Here is a 15767-nt window from a genome sequence, read left to right on the forward strand (position 1 = left end):
CTTTCAGGTCTCAACCTCCTGCCTCTTGGGTGTTTCCACCTTTTGACAAACTGATGGATCTAGTTAGTCGAAAGGTGTGGGATACTCCTGATGCAGTGGAGCCAGTCCCCAGGAGACCTAATAAGTTTCTGTCTGCCCCTCCTGGCAAAGAGGTTTTCTCTAAGGGCATTCCCGTAGATGCCATGGTGGTGGCGACGGCCACAAAGGAGGAGCTGGCAGAGACTTCTTGACAGATGGACAGATTTGGGAAGCTTATCTTTAGTTCAGTGGCATTTACCCTTTGATCGTTGAACTATCTCATTCACTTCACGAGATTACAGAGGGATCTCCTCAAGGAGTTAGGAGATTCTATACAAGGTGCGTGTACTGAGGGAGTCCCTGACAAGATCTCTGCTCAGTTGTCCACCTTAAATTCTATAGTTAACTCCTCCATGCGGCTTATCTCCTATGCAGCTGATGGAGCGAGTAGAGCAGCGGGTTCAGGAGTTGCCCTAAGGCGTCACTCCTGGATGCGCTTGTGTAATTTTGCGGAACCGTTCAAGTCTACTTTCACCAACACCCTATTTGGTGGTTCTTCATTGTTTGGTTCTAAGGTGAAGGATACACTCACTCGGTATGAGCAAGAAGGAAAGACGCTTTCTGCTGTGGGAGTACATTTTACTGTTCCCTCTCGACCGTACCCCAAAGGTCAAAGGGGTTGTAAAATGTGGTTCAAAAAGTCCCAGAGGGTCTTCCCAGACACATAGGGTGAACCCTCCTTCAGAGGCAGAGGAGGAGGAGGAAATGAGAGATGTCGCCGTAGAGGCAGGGGCGGTCCGCAATACCAGCAAGGCCGTGATTCCTTTCAGGGACGGCCTTATTAGCACTCCTGATGTGAGACCCGACTGCATTTCTCTGGTGCCGGTCAGGGGTCAAATTTCTTTGTATCCAGAAGGCTGGCTAAATATCACTCAAGACAAGTGGGTACAAAGAGTTGTTACCAGAGGCTATATCATACCCTTTTCCCTTCCATCGTTTGTTCCCAAGAAGATCCCAGATGTACCACCCAATCACAGGGATCAGGCAACTGTGGAGATCAACAAGTTGCTTTTAAAAAGAGTCAGCCAGTCCATCCCAGCAGACCAGATAGGATCCGGAACTTACTCCAGGTTCTTTTTAGTACCAAAACGAACCAGAGATTGGAGGCCAGTATTGGACCTCAGCAGGTTAAATGAATCCATGAAGAAGGACAAGTTTCAGATAGTAACTCTGCAGTCAATACTCCCATTGTTAGGGAAAGACTATGGGGATGTGCTCTGTAGATCTCCAAGATGCCTACTACCATATAAAAATGGACAAGGCGTCCAGGAGCCATCTACGCTTCCAGCTGGGAGCCAGTCATTATCAGTTTCATGCTATGCCCTTTGGGCTCACCACAGCCCCCAGGGTGTTCACCAAATGCATGGCAGTAGTGACAGCTCACCTGAGATGTCAGGGATTCCAGGTGTTTCCGTATTTGGACGACTGGCTTCTGACCGCCCCCCACCAGGCATCTACTACTCCAAAACAGGGACGCCACTATTCAACTTTGTGCTCAGTTAAGGATCTCCATAAATTGGGAAAAATCTGCATTATTGCCCTCTCAATCTGTGATTTTTATAGGCGCAGAGGTAGACACAGTGAACATGACAGCTCATCTCCCCGCCGACAGGGCACAAAACTTAATCTCTCAAATTCAACATCTTCTCCCATTGTGGAAGGTCAAAGCGAAGTGGGTTCTTCAGCTCCTCGGGACTATGACTTCCACCATTCTATTAGTACCATTAGCCAGGTTGCACATGAGAATTCTCCAGTGGCTTCTGTCTTCCCAATGGTCCTTCCAATATTTCCCGCTGAGTCATCCTATCCTGCTGATGGATTCATGCAAGAAGGACCTTCTTTGGTAGATCACAGGCGCCCCCTTTGTTCCTGCCCAACCCGTTGCCACTGTGACCACAGATGCCTCCCAGATCGGGTAAGGGGGCATTATCTCGGCAGGACTGTCCAAGGCACATGGCAAGAACACAAGGCTCACCTGCATATCAGTGTCCTGGAGATGAGGGCATTGCAAGCACTCCAAGACCTTCTTCCTCTCAGAACTATTGCGATACAATCAGACAGCATGTCGGTAGTTTGGTATATCAGCAAATAGGGCGGTACCAGATGTTACCTACTCTGTCGAAAGGCCATGCGAGTTTGGGAATGGGCGATTTCTTCCCAGCGCTTTCTGGTTGCAACACACATTTCATGGACGACCAACATGATAGCCGACAAGCACAGCCAGGCGGTCCTACTGCCTCACAAGTGGTCTCTGAAACAGGAAACAGAGGAACAGATTTTCGCAAATGGGGACAGCCTTGCTGCAACCTCTTTGCCAGCCCAGTCAATACCAAATGCAGCAGCTATTTTTCCCTCATTCAACTCCTCCGGGGGAGAGACCCAGAGACTCTCTGGCTCACGATTGGCCCATAGGACTTCTGTATGCTTTTTCACCATTTCCTCTCATTTCCATAGTGATTCAGAAAGCCAGTTGGCTGGGAAGTAAGTTGATCCTCATTGCTCCTTACTGGCCTCGTCAGGTCTGGTTCCCCTTCCTCGAGCCTCTTCTCCTGGACGAACCTTGGATCCTGGACCCAGCTCCAGATCTGTTGACTCACATGTCATGTTCGTTACATCCCTCAATCCACACCCTCAAGTTGACAGCGTGGCTGCTCAAGTTCCTTCCCTAGTCAGGCTTCATGATGTATCATTCTCAGTGTCACATATTCTTATGTCCTCCCATAAACCTTCAACTAGGAGGCTTTATGGCAGTAAATGGAAAATATTTTCTATTTGGGCATTCTATCCCTGTGATTTTGGAATTTCTTTCTCAGCTTTTTCAACAAGGAGTTGCTGCTGCCACTATCAGAGTCCAATTGGCAGCAGTTTTTCATTTTCATTTAGGGTTTCCAGATAATTTAATGTCTCATAAGCTGTGCAAGACCTTTTTGAAAGGAATCACTCTTTTGAGACCACCACTGCAAGAACCTGTAGCTTCTTGGGATTTAAAATTTGTGTTGTCCAAACTGACATCTTCCCCGTTTGAACCTTCCCACTCATCTTCATTGAAATTTTTGTCTTGGAAGACTTTGTTTTTGGTAGTTATCACATCAGCTAGACTGGTTTCGGAGCTACAAGCCTTGTCTATTAAGCCACCTTATTTGATCTTTCACAAAGACAGGGTGTCACTGCGTACTAATCCCTCCTTTGTCCCCAAAGTTTGTTCCCCTGCTACCTTAAATCAATCCATAGAACTCCCAGTATTCTTCCCTAATCACTGTAATGCAGCTGAATACCGTTTTTATCAGCTGGACGTTCATAAACAACTACGTTTTTATTTACAGCAGGCCAAGGAATTTATAAAATCAGATCAACTATTCATTTCCTTTTCTGACACCAGATTGGGCTTACCAGTTTCTAAAGTTATACTATCTAACTGGATTTCCAGTTGCATAGCCTTTATCTACAGTTCGGAGGGCATACTTTTACCCTGTAGGATCAAGGCTCATTCTGCCAGGTCGCTGTCTACCTCTGCAGCCTTTCAAGCCAGGGTCCCACTTGATAATATTTGTGCAGTAGCTACTTGGGCTAACCCTCGCACTTTTATTACACATTACATATTGGATTTAGCTTCCAGGGTAGAGCATCATTTGGCTCCACGGTGCTTAGGAGTATTTTCCAGTGAGCCACCCAAGAATAAGGCGCTAGGGACGCTGTCCCATATGTAAAAATGAAGATGAGATTGGACTACACAACATAAAGAAGTTATGTACTCACCATAACGTTCCATGTTGGTAGTCCATCTCACCCTTCATTTTTACCAACCCGCCCTCCTGCCCCCATCCTGGAAGATCTGGAGATAATAATAATAATAATTTTGTTATCTCTGGTTGGAGACCCTTTAGTATTGGTTTGTCTGTTATGGGTTTTTTCTTCTAGTGTGCAGCAAGCAATATCTGGGGGTTGTACTGGTGCGCTATGGGATACCTGCTTAGCCACAAGCCAACCAGAAGTCTTTGAGCTTGTACCTGGTAAATCGGCGGAGTCGGAGCCGAGGATTGGCTCCGAACCCATATGTAAAAATGAAGGGTGAGATGGACTACTAACATGGAACGCTATGGTGAGTACATAACTTCTTTTTAACATCTCCACATGCAGGCCTTATTTTAAGTTGAGTGGCTCTTGATATATATTTATACAAGAAATTTGCTTAGTGCCAGTTATATTTAAAAGGGAACTTGCTACAGGCAGATGGATTGGGCACTACATAGAGTTAACATATTTTCTAACGTACTATTCATCATGCCAGGCTTATCCTTTAAAAATGTTTAGAGCATATTTTCATGTATTTCTACTGACTGTTTAAATATATTTTTCCAAATAAGGTCTTGATACATATTTTGCTTATCAAGTTTCTCAATGTACTATATCAGTGTGTAAAACGGCTTTTAACAGTTCACACATCTTTATCTGGAACAATCTCATAAAATGTATGTGGTTCCTCCATATATGTCATTTTTCGTAAGTCAACATCTGATCTGTCGACTGCATTTAATTGACAGATCAGCTAATCATGGGTTGTGGTAGGAGATAGGAGTGGGAAAGGTGCCTTTTCCCTGTTATTGTGCATACATACGTATGTTCATGCATATATATTTAAAACAGGGTGTGGGGTTTCATGGGGGCTTACCTGCCTATTAAAATGTGTACAACTGGTAATATCCCTGAAGATTTCAAACACACAATAGTGACAGCACTTAACCACTAAGCCAACTGACATGACCTGGCAGAAGGATTTGTGTTCGCAGTCATACTCTCATCTGACGTGCCAAGAAGGGACAATAAGATAAATATCCCAAACAGAGCTGGTAAGTCCTCTTTTTGGGGTAAAACCAAGGAATAGTTAGCCCATATATAGTGTAGAAGAGTCCATGCAAAGGGAGACTGTGCATACTCTAAATGATCTAAAATACTGTGCCTGTTCCCAAGTCAGGCATTTTGCTAGAGCCTGTCACAAAGTTAAGTTATTCAATGCAGAGTGTGTACAGTAGGAACAATGATAACCAAGTGTTGTGGTCTGTGTATGCCATGCTTCGTATGTGCAATATTGTTTGCATGCCTTATATTTCTGTCTTGGGGCATGTAAGTTTCATTGTCAGCGTTTTGAATTATTGTTTTGATGATATTTGTATATTGATTATCTTACTTATGGATATGTATTTATAATTCTATAACTCAATAGTTTTTCTAGGTTTGAATGACTGCATTAAAGACATTATTAAACAAAAAGTCTATTAAGCACTAAATTTGTTTTATTGAGAGATTGAGTTGACATTAAATATATTAATTTTAAGGCAGTGTTGAAAAAAGAAGCCTTTTAAGCAATCATTTTGTTAATGTGGCAGGTGATTACATAACATGATTTTTTTGGATTGTATTATTTCAGTCAGTCTGATGAAATCTCATAGTAGAACCCACTTATTGGCTGTTTGTTTTGGTTTTATTATATTTCATTTTTTAGAGTCTGCCTGTGTGATATGCCTATATACGTGTCTGTGTCAGATTGAGTTTCCGAAAACTCGAACAGCAAAAAAAAAAAAAAAAAAAAAAAACACAAAAACCACAAAAATCTACTTTTTTTCAAAGTTTTTGCAAGGGCGCAAGCCCCCCTGCTCCCCCCTGCAAATTATATATACCAACTCCTAGATCACACTATAATGAGGAAAAGGGTAAATTCCCCAATCCACACTGTACTGCCATCTCCATCCCAAACCGTTGGGTTTTCAAAACTTGATCAGATGGTCTCGACCAAATGAATTTTGAATTTCTGAAAACTCGATCAACTGATAGGGACCCACACACACATGCATGCACATACAGGCCATGTCAAAAATCACACACACTTGGCGAACAGTGAGAAAATGAGGAAAATGCAACACTCACTTTCTCACTCTTCTCCAAGTCTCATTACCAGTGACATCATCCCGGCATTCTTTTAATGAGGTTTAGAACGTCAGTCAAATGACCAGTGACAAGCATTAGGCCTCCCTTTGCACCCATTGGCTGTTAGGATACACTCTTGTACCCCCAGCCCAGTAGAGGATAAAGTGAGTTATTAGAAAATGAATGAGTGGTTGGATGGCTGGAACAATGTGTAAGAAATGAAATAAGAAATTGTTTGGAATCTAAACAAATAGTGTAACATGTAAATTATCGCAACAGAAAGAAAAAATATGAATTCTAGCTTGTTACATTAATGCTTACATTACACTGTAGAAGCCTACGTATTAATATTTTACAAAGTTTTTACACTGATATAGCAAAAACTGAAGTCATATTGCAACTACAATTATTGAGAAAGGCATATACAGTGGAACATCGAAGCAGGTGCATTTGTAGAAATCTAACAGGCTTTCTGAGAAGATCTTAGCAAGGGGCACAGTTTGTAAAGAAAGAACCGGATGGACTTGTGTGCATAACCTGTAAATGAGAGGGCTTTTTTTTAGCCATTTCATACTTAATACCTGTCTGAAGATGCTTCTTTTTCAGTTGTTGGTTCTCATCTTCGTGACCTTACAGCTTGGTACATTTGTAATGCAAGCTAGGTCTGACACTCTGTGACAGCCAGTACTACAGAAGGCATTGCAATCCTTTCAAATACTTTTGACAAATCAGGTGATACAACTCTGGGTGTACAATACCACAGTAGTACACTACATCCACAAGTTGATGAGTCCTGAATCAGAGGTCCTTCTCACAGCGAGATTAGTGTTTGGAACTGTGGAGTTCAAAGAAACATGCTTATTTTGCGTAGTACTTTATGCAGTTTACCAGATGCTGTTATTCAAATTCCCAGAATGACTCATGATTAGCATTTCAGCTGAAACTTTGTAGGACTATGACCAGCAATATACTTATTTGAGGTAGCCAAAATACTCTAGGGCTAGATCCTAAATCTAAAGCTAAAGGTTGAAAGCCTTATGTCTGTCATGCAAAGGAGCATCTACTTATAGCTGCCCTCTGAGATGCTTAATATTTGAAGCTTTTTTCAAAACCCAGAGATAATTATGCTTTATCCTGGTTGTTTCTACCAGAGGCAAGCATTATTTCTTTTGCTTCACCAATTATTCTCTGCAGCCACCTTGACAACACACCCTGGACCCAGGGATAGTATCCAGCCAATTTTTGAATACCTCAGCACATTCCAAAGTGATAAAACTTAATGCTTGGCTGCTGAAGTGCTTAGGATATGGGATGAGATCTTGAGAGGTTATATATAATATTTATTTCTATATGTTTAAGTCTGTTGGGACTATTTCTGTTGCTATTTATCTATCTATATATTATGTACTTTGTTTTCTCATTGGCGTATATCTGCTTTTGTATATAGTTATCTTGAAATGTCTGTAAAATTTTATTGTGCGCACATATTTCTTCTGTACATGTTTTATGCCTACTCGTATAAGCCTAGATCATGACCCTAAAGGGTCGATTGACCAGCTCATTTATGTTTTTAATTAATGGAAATAAATAAATAAAATAATACAACTTCTGGATCAGATTTTTCCTATGCAGTAATCAACAAGAGCCCAAGAATAAAGCTGGAATAGATGCTGTTTTTCAGATTAGCATCAGTTGGGCCACAACAAGCTTTAGATTTCCTTATCTTTTTTTTTTTTTTTGATATGCATTCACTACTTATGGCACTGTACTCTCCGCGGTGGTGGTGCTGTGGTAGCATTGTCTTTTCTCAGCATAGACGTTGGCCCGTTCGATTCTCAGTTAGAGCGTCTGGTGTGTGGAGACATGCGTGAATGGATGTGCCTTCGTTGAAGGTTGTACGGCAGAGCTGGCAACTCGGTACGTAAAAATCCACTGCCAATCATTAGCGGACCGGAGTTCCGCTGTGGCGACCCCTAACCAGGATAAGCCGAAAGACACAAACAAACTTATGGCACTGTACTAGAATACTTATTTATTTAAAATCGTTATATACTTCCTATATATTATAAGTATATCAGATCATTTCAAGGGTACAACTCTCAGTTTTAGGGCTCCCTACCGAAATGGCACTCAAAATGCCAAGTGCTGACAGGCTAAAAAAAAAAAAAGAGAGAGATCGAAATCACAGGAGAATAGAGACTCTAGAACATTACTGTTCTCCTAAAACTTCTTTTGCAGTGGAGATAAACCCCACATACCCCCTGAACTTTATATATCCAACTCTGGGATCGTCATCCCTTGACTTAAAGGGAATATTCCAAGAAATGTCATCTTGGACTTAAAAGTCTGATCAGTCTCCATAGAGTGAGTCCCAACATTTCAAATGGTTACCCAGTTTTAGACAGTCTGTATACTTTATTTGAGTTGGGACTGGTTATGGTACTAACTCAGGACTCTCTGTATTTTTTAGTTAAAATTCTTGCTGATTGTACCCATACAAGGTTATAAAATGCTGCTGAAAAGGCAAGAAAGTGGAGTTGATTATCTTTCGCCTGTCTTTCACAATTTCTTTTCCAGTAAAATGTAAGGGAATTGTGACTTGACCAGGCTAATATTTTCTCTAATAACGTATTTGAATTTTTTTATTTTATTATTATTTTACAGTAGAAATATTCACTTTGTTTTAATCAGGAAAGGAGAGTTTAAAGAATAGATTTTTTAAATCGTGTGTGTGTGTGTTTGTGTGTGTGTGTGTGTGTGTGTGTTAAAACAGGAAGTAAGCTAGAGAGCATCTACTCTTCCTAACTCTGTGTGATTTTGTGACCCCCTGACAAGGCATCCGTAGGCTGACTTTTTTGTAGTTCCTTCTGCCCCAAGCATGGCCCAGAGACATTTGCCACTGGCAAGGAGTCTAAAACCTTGGACAGGTGCAGCAAAAGAGTTTTCTCCTTTAACACTTTGGAGCCGAATATCATCAACTTATAGATTCAATGACTAATGTTCTATATTTCTAATTCTTCCTAGTTGATGATGCAGTGAGGAAGCTTTCCTAAATTCTGAGTCAGAGCTAAAGCAGGAAGCCATCAAAGACTGCATCTATGGCTTCTTGAATTTTCTTCCATTTACCTCACTACTATTTTGACTTCTCTGATGCTGTTATACCCACAGGCTGAAGTTTATATCTTAGAAGGATGACTTGACTGAGAGTTTCTTCAGTGAAGTGGAAGAACACAGGAACTTCATCCTTGGTGGACATTTTAAGGGGGAAGTTCTCTTTTGCTAACCCTTTCAGCTCCTCATCGGTGAATTCTTAAAGAGGCAGTAGGCTTTGAACTCTTTGGGGGGGATTTATTATCTTCCTTCACTCCCTTTACTTCATTTTCTTTCTAGCTGCCTGAAAAGAGGAAGGATCCTCCTCAAAGATGTAAGAAGGCTTTGAAGTATTATGCTGTATTGCTTTCTGTGCCGTTCAAATTGTCTAAAAGGAGTACTTCAACATCTTATCAACTGTAGTCCTCCGTGTGATCAGCATATGCCTGTCCAGGGCAAAAGGCATTTTTTTTTTATTTCATCTCACCTTGGAGACCAACACTAAAAACCTCTGAGCCGTAGACTTGGTCATTGTCATCCATGTCTTAAAATTCTTAGACATGAGCACAAAATATATATATGGGTCCAATGAGTGACCATAGTGTGGGTGCAGAGCTCTTGTGACAGGTAGATACACTATTACTCATAGGAGCTATAGAGGCTATATCCCCCTCTTAGAACAGGCACAAGGTTCTACTACTGCATCTTTCAGGAAACAAACGGGATATTTACATCCTTGCCTGAATGCCAGTGGCTTCAGCTAGCAGATCCAGTACCTCAAGTTATAGATGATGATTCTGTGCGGGTCATAACTGCACTTACACAGTTTGTCATAATGCACTGGCTCTGTCTGGGTCATCTCAGGTGAATCCTTTACTTGTTTTGGTTATGTGTCATTTCTAACTTAAGGTGCATCAGTCTGGGCTTTCCTCTGTGTCCAGAGTACAGAGTTTGCAGTAGTGTTTGAAGACTTGCAGGAAGACGCTATTTTACTCTCCTACTTGAATTGGATGCTGGTGACCCCATCAAGTAAAACCCTAGTAGCTATCTTGCAGTGGGCTCATTCTATGGTTACGTTTCCAGGAGTTGACCATAAACACTGAGAAGTCCTCTTGATCTCATTTTGGAAGATTTCTTTTATTAGGTCAGCCTTGGCCATTCTTTAGTGCCAGTGACTCCTGACTGCACAGAAGGGTGCTGGTTATTCTAGTGTTGACTCCGAGAGTGAACCTTCCTGTGACTTCTGGACTTGAAGGCTGTCATAGTCTTTATGATACAGTTAGCATACTAGAGGATGCAGATGTTGAGCATCTCCAGATGTCAGACCTGGTTTGCATTGCTCTGTAGTGGTGTGCAGTCCCCACTGGTTTCACGGTGCGTTTCCCAGCGCTGAAGCTGTATGATGGGGAACTCTGCTTTGATTCACCACAGTCAAAGGCATGTCATCCCCCCGTCCCCCCACACACACTCTCACATACACACACACACACAATGGAAAATTAGCCCATTTGAAGTTGCAGACCTTGCCAGATAAGCTGCATCAGACATCTCTTCTAATTTGGTCCCACAGTTAATCTGTGCTGCAGTATCCAAATAAAAGACAGGACCAAATTCATACCCTCCCTAAAACAGAGACAGTGCATGTCTGGTAGTAGACTGCACACAGAGGCATCATTCTTTCAGCAGTTTGCATATCAGGTGAGGTGGATGTGCTGACATACTCTCTAAGCTACTCCTCATGCAGCTGCAGGTTCAGAGGCCATGCTTGAATTGGATCTTCAAAAATGCAGTACTGGGGAAAATATGGTCTTTCCCCACTCAGTACCCCAGGCAAGAGGGATTTTGCTGGGGATGCTGTCGCCTTCCATTAGTTAAGAAGATTCCTGTATGCCTCCTTAACATTTTCATTGATAGCATGTTGTATTATAGTTAAAGTTAAAAGAAGAAAGATTAAAATGAACTTTAATCACCATATTGTTCATAGGTGTATACCAGGCTAATGACTACTAGGGCCCTTATAAGCCAAGACATGCTTCCCAAATGTGAACCACAAATTTGAATTATATATAGGGGTGATTTACTGACTGCCTCTGTCCATCAGAGACTTAGGCTGCAGACCAGGGGCTGAATTTCTAATTACCCATCCACTGATCCAAGTTGTGCATAAACTGGGTTAGAAAGGAAGCCTGCTTCACATGTATAGGAAGCCTTTTCCAGAGAATGGCAATTGTAGGGGAAGAGGTGGTTATAGGCACTAAGGTCCCTGGTAGTATAAAATACTTAAACCAGTTCTAGCCAGAAGGGTCCTCCATCATTGGGAGACAGCCGACCCCACTTCAAAGCTTGGTTTCTACTTTAGCTGTCTTATTCCACTGCACTTACAACAGGGGTGTCAAAAATGATTAATGCCACTAGAAAGTGATCCACCAGGCAACCCTATCTTACCAAGTGGAAAAGGATTTCTATTTAGACATAATTGTGTCTGAGTCCACACCAGTTGGTATGCTTTACTGCCATGATGAATTCTCAGGCAGCTGTACGAGTTGGGTCTTGGTTGTTCCATGCTCAAGGTGCATGTGTCACCTATTTCAGCTCATCTCATCATGACATTAAAGGAAGAAGGACTGTAGCCAAGTAATAGCTGGGCAAATAGTACCTTAAAGTTCTTCTGCACTCCACCAACCTCTAAAGAATCCTGCCATCAATGGGACTTGTCATGTGGGTACAGTTATAAAGGTAGTACAGGTATTCTGCTATTATGAAGCATAAAGAGTCTTCACCTGTATCAGCATTGCAAGATAATAATGGGTTTCCAGGCTTTGGCTGTAACTGTAGACTCCAAAAAATACAGTCCAACTCTTTCACAGGCAGTAACCTTGCTATGTGGAATAACATGCAGTTCAAGTGAAAGTTTTCAGTACTAAGGACAAGGCTGAAGAGTGCGAACCTGTCATGCAATAAATCCTGTTATTACTTGCAGTATTATCAAGATGGTACCCTGGGGATCTTCATCACATATCATCCATCAGTCTGATGGTTGCTGTTGAAAGACCACTCTTTAAAAATGTCACTGGGTATTAAAGAATGTCTGTAATCAAGCATTAGTTTCTGCAGAGACTGGAATTCCAGTATTGTTTGTAGTATCGCTGGAATTCTTTGGGTGGCAGACTTCTGACAGAATAACAGTGGGACTTGCTATTTCTTCAGCTGCATTTTTATAACAATGTATGATGTTCCCCTGTAGTATGAAGTTTGATCCTAATGCCTGGTTACTCTCTATGGAGTTTGTATATTATTCCTTGATTTGCATGAGTTTTGTGTGTGTACTTTGGTTTCCTCCAAAAAACAAACTATGTGGGCTAACTGGGTACTAAAGTTATATGTATGTATGTTGTACTATTTGATGGAGTGGCTTTTTTCTATTTTGGGTGTGCCCTGTCTTGTCCCATTGTGTGAAAATGAGCACTTTATGCCTCTACCAGATGCTAAACCATACATTGTTTCATTTTTTACAGATTCTTTTCATAGCTGATGAAGTACAAACAGGCTTAGCTAGAACTGGCAAGATGTTGGCTGTGGATCACGAAAATGTCCGTCCAGACATTGTTACACTGGGAAAAGCTCTGTCTGGTGGCTTATATCCTGTGAGTCACTCTATCGTACAATATTTTTTAGTTCAAAGTCTTGTGTGCTGTATCTTTCATGTTGGGCTCATTTATAACAAAATCTGGCAGCATTCAGAACTAGTGTATAGTAAAATTGTACTGATTCTTTCCGATTTACAGGTCAAACTGTTTTAACATTTTTATTGGGGTGTTTATTATCATACAGATTCAAGTATTGTTTGCAATAAAGCACACACGGCTTACTGTAAAGGCATCCATTTGAAATGACATTTCCAAAACTGATTCTGAAAATTACTTTTATGACTAATGAGGAATGACCTGCCAGAAGAATATTACATATTGTATTTTCCTGCAGTTATGGTTCATGTGTTTCTCATTTTACTAGTATTGTTCAGTTTTTATTTCTGCTATTATTCCAAAACATTAGACTAGATTTCTGTGTATTTCTTTCTGAATGGTTACTCTGATTTTAGTACCTATTCTGTCTGTATGGCAAGAATACTGCTATACTTGTCAGTCATTTTTTTTTCTTATTAAAAGCAGATTGGTCCCTGTAGTCCAGAATGTTCTTGATCACTACTTTTTACTGGCAGAATAGCCAGTTATAAGAACCAAAGGATATTTCATTTTTTTTCTTCAGCACCCCTTTTTTCTCCACATGCTCATCAACCATTAGACACCCTTGGCCATCCACCTATTTGTTCCCATATGGAACAAGAGCTTTATTCATTCTTTACTCAAGTGGGATCCTCTTAATTGGTCCTGTGCTTTGGGAATGCCTAAGGGGTTAGTGAGCATTGGAAATATACAAAGGAGAAGTCAGTCACTTCCACAAGTAATGCAGTTAGGTATTTAATTGGCAATTAATGTAAGTATTTATGCATGATAGTCACTTGCTGTAATTGTTCTGAAGAAGTCTTAAGTTATAAGACGAAACCTAGGTTAACAACTTTGTGTGTACTGTGTTTGGCTTTTGGTCTTCGTGTGGTAGAATAAAGTGGACATTTTACCAATTTGTGGATTTATTCTACTGTGTTGGTTCTAATATTCGAGTTGCCATATCCTTCGGATTTGAAAGTGGTTTATTGTGGTTCCTTAGTTTGTACCTAAGACATACTCTCTTGCTTCTGGTCTCCTAAGACATTCCACCACCTGCTGGGAGGATTTGAGCAGGGTGCTACCTCCTTCATCTCCTCCAGTGTCAGGCCACTATTCAAACCCCGAATCAGAGCTTCATTTTGCATGCCATGGAGCTGGCTAGTGGGTATTTGTTTCTGTATGCCCCCACTAAATGTATGCTACCATGTTAAAGAACTAGCCTTTGTGTGAGCAGATGTAAATAATCACCATATAGACAACCCAGTTAACATATTTAGTTCTGGGAGGTATTGCATCATTGTAGTGAGAACAAACATATGGAGTGTGCAGCTTCCCAGCCCCCATGCCCTTGCATATTTTGAGCTGTTGGGGGGAGGGGGGGCATTGCACTACTGCAAAGAATGCAGTGTTATTTATTTAATTTGATTATTAATGTATTTATTGTTAATTCGAAGCAAATTACATTTTTGGACGTTTTGTTTACTGTAAGATGAAATTCAAATAAAATGAAGATCAGACATTTGCCTTTTACACAGGCTTGATGGAGCATAGGGGTGGGGAACTACTATTACCATTTCACCTCTTTGTAGTTTGAGCTGGATCCAGTATTTGATCATATCAGACTAATGGGAGTTCATATCTATCCTTATGTGGACGGTTTGTTGATTTAGACCTGCTTCCTTCAGAATTCATGCAATGCACTTCAGCAAACATTGGAATGCCTCCTTAAGCCTGAGCATTGCTCTCATTCTACAGAAATTGGAACTTTTCAGTTCCTAAACCAAAAAATGTTTAGTGATCACTTACAATACCAACTATTTCTTGAGAACTTTGCATTTGATGAGCTTTTTCTGACGTATGTATATTGCACAGTACATGCATAATTTGGCTTGTGTATATAGTATTAAAAATTTACAGTAATGCTTGCATGGGAATTCTGCTATGGTCTTGTTGATTGATGATCTCTTAGTCATTTTATGTGAGGTAATTGCAAAGATGAATAAAGAGGCAAACACGGGTTTAAAAATGCAAAAATTGTGGGCATAAGATCCCAACACAAGACTCACATTACCTCTCCGCTGTGTGTTTAATGGTCATTCACTTAGACAGCATGTACTTCATATGATAAAATTTTAGTTCCTGCACATTGGCTGACAGAAGAGTAAATTACTTCGTAAGGGACTTCTCCGCCCTGAAGCGGTGGTGGCTAGGACATCTTCTTCATAGGAGACTGTTAAGTCTCCTCCCCAAGATTAGACTGGAGAAAAAGGAAGAAAAGCAAAGGTTGGAGGAACTGGATTTGCCAGTTTTCGAGAAGTTGACTCCCCCTAAAGTGCCTAGGGTCTCATTTTGTCCTAGATCAGATCTTTTTCTCCTTTTCAGCAAGAGTTGTCTGGCACCACAAACTTGACAATGAGGAGGAGAGCAAGTACTTTTTCTTCAGAACAGGAGCTTTCTTGGTATTTGAGATCTCTGTCACGAAGGTCCCTCTTTTTGCTATGGCACCAGACCCATTGGTAGCCAGGGGTGGACTAGGTGCTGACATAGTTCCAACTTTAATCCCTATGATGTCATCAGTACTAGTCCCATGTATGATTTGTTTATGACTAGGAGAGAGAAATCCATCTCTCTGCATTCATAAGTACAGGGCCGGTCAGTTCTGTCCCAGGATACCTCTGATATTGGGTACTTTGGCCCTTCATACTGTTTGCTCCCTGTGGACAAGGGGACTTGTAGACCTGTCCTGATGTGACCCAGGGTGCCCTTTTCTCAGGAGAGATCATATGACTGTTGTCACTGCCACCCAAGAAAGAGGCATTGCAAGACAAAGCATCTAGACACAACTTTTGATTCCTCCCCTGATACATATCTTGACGAAGGGGAAATTCCCCCAAATTGTCTCTATAAGACGCTGCGTTCAGTGATATTCTTGAAATGATGAGGTAGAGGAAA

At 41.2% G+C, this 15767-nt stretch overlaps 1 protein-coding gene across 2 annotated transcripts in view; it reads left to right on the forward strand.

Moving 5' to 3' along the window:
* The window catches only part of OAT (ornithine aminotransferase), a 1138382-nt gene that overhangs the window by 994457 nt on the left and 128158 nt on the right, over positions 1–15767 (forward strand). For both annotated transcript variants that reach the window (XM_044056006.1, XM_044056004.1), the window contains one exon: positions 12606–12734. In XM_044056006.1, the coding sequence (XP_043911941.1) occupies positions 12606–12734 (129 nt within the window). The remainder of the gene's footprint in view (positions 1–12605; positions 12735–15767) is intronic.

The sequence above is a fragment of the Protopterus annectens genome, chromosome 14.part0 (assembly GCF_019279795.1).
Source record: "Protopterus annectens isolate FY-2018-M chromosome 14.part0, PAN1.0, whole genome shotgun sequence".
NCBI classification, from domain to species: Eukaryota; Metazoa; Chordata; order Ceratodontiformes; family Protopteridae; genus Protopterus; species Protopterus annectens.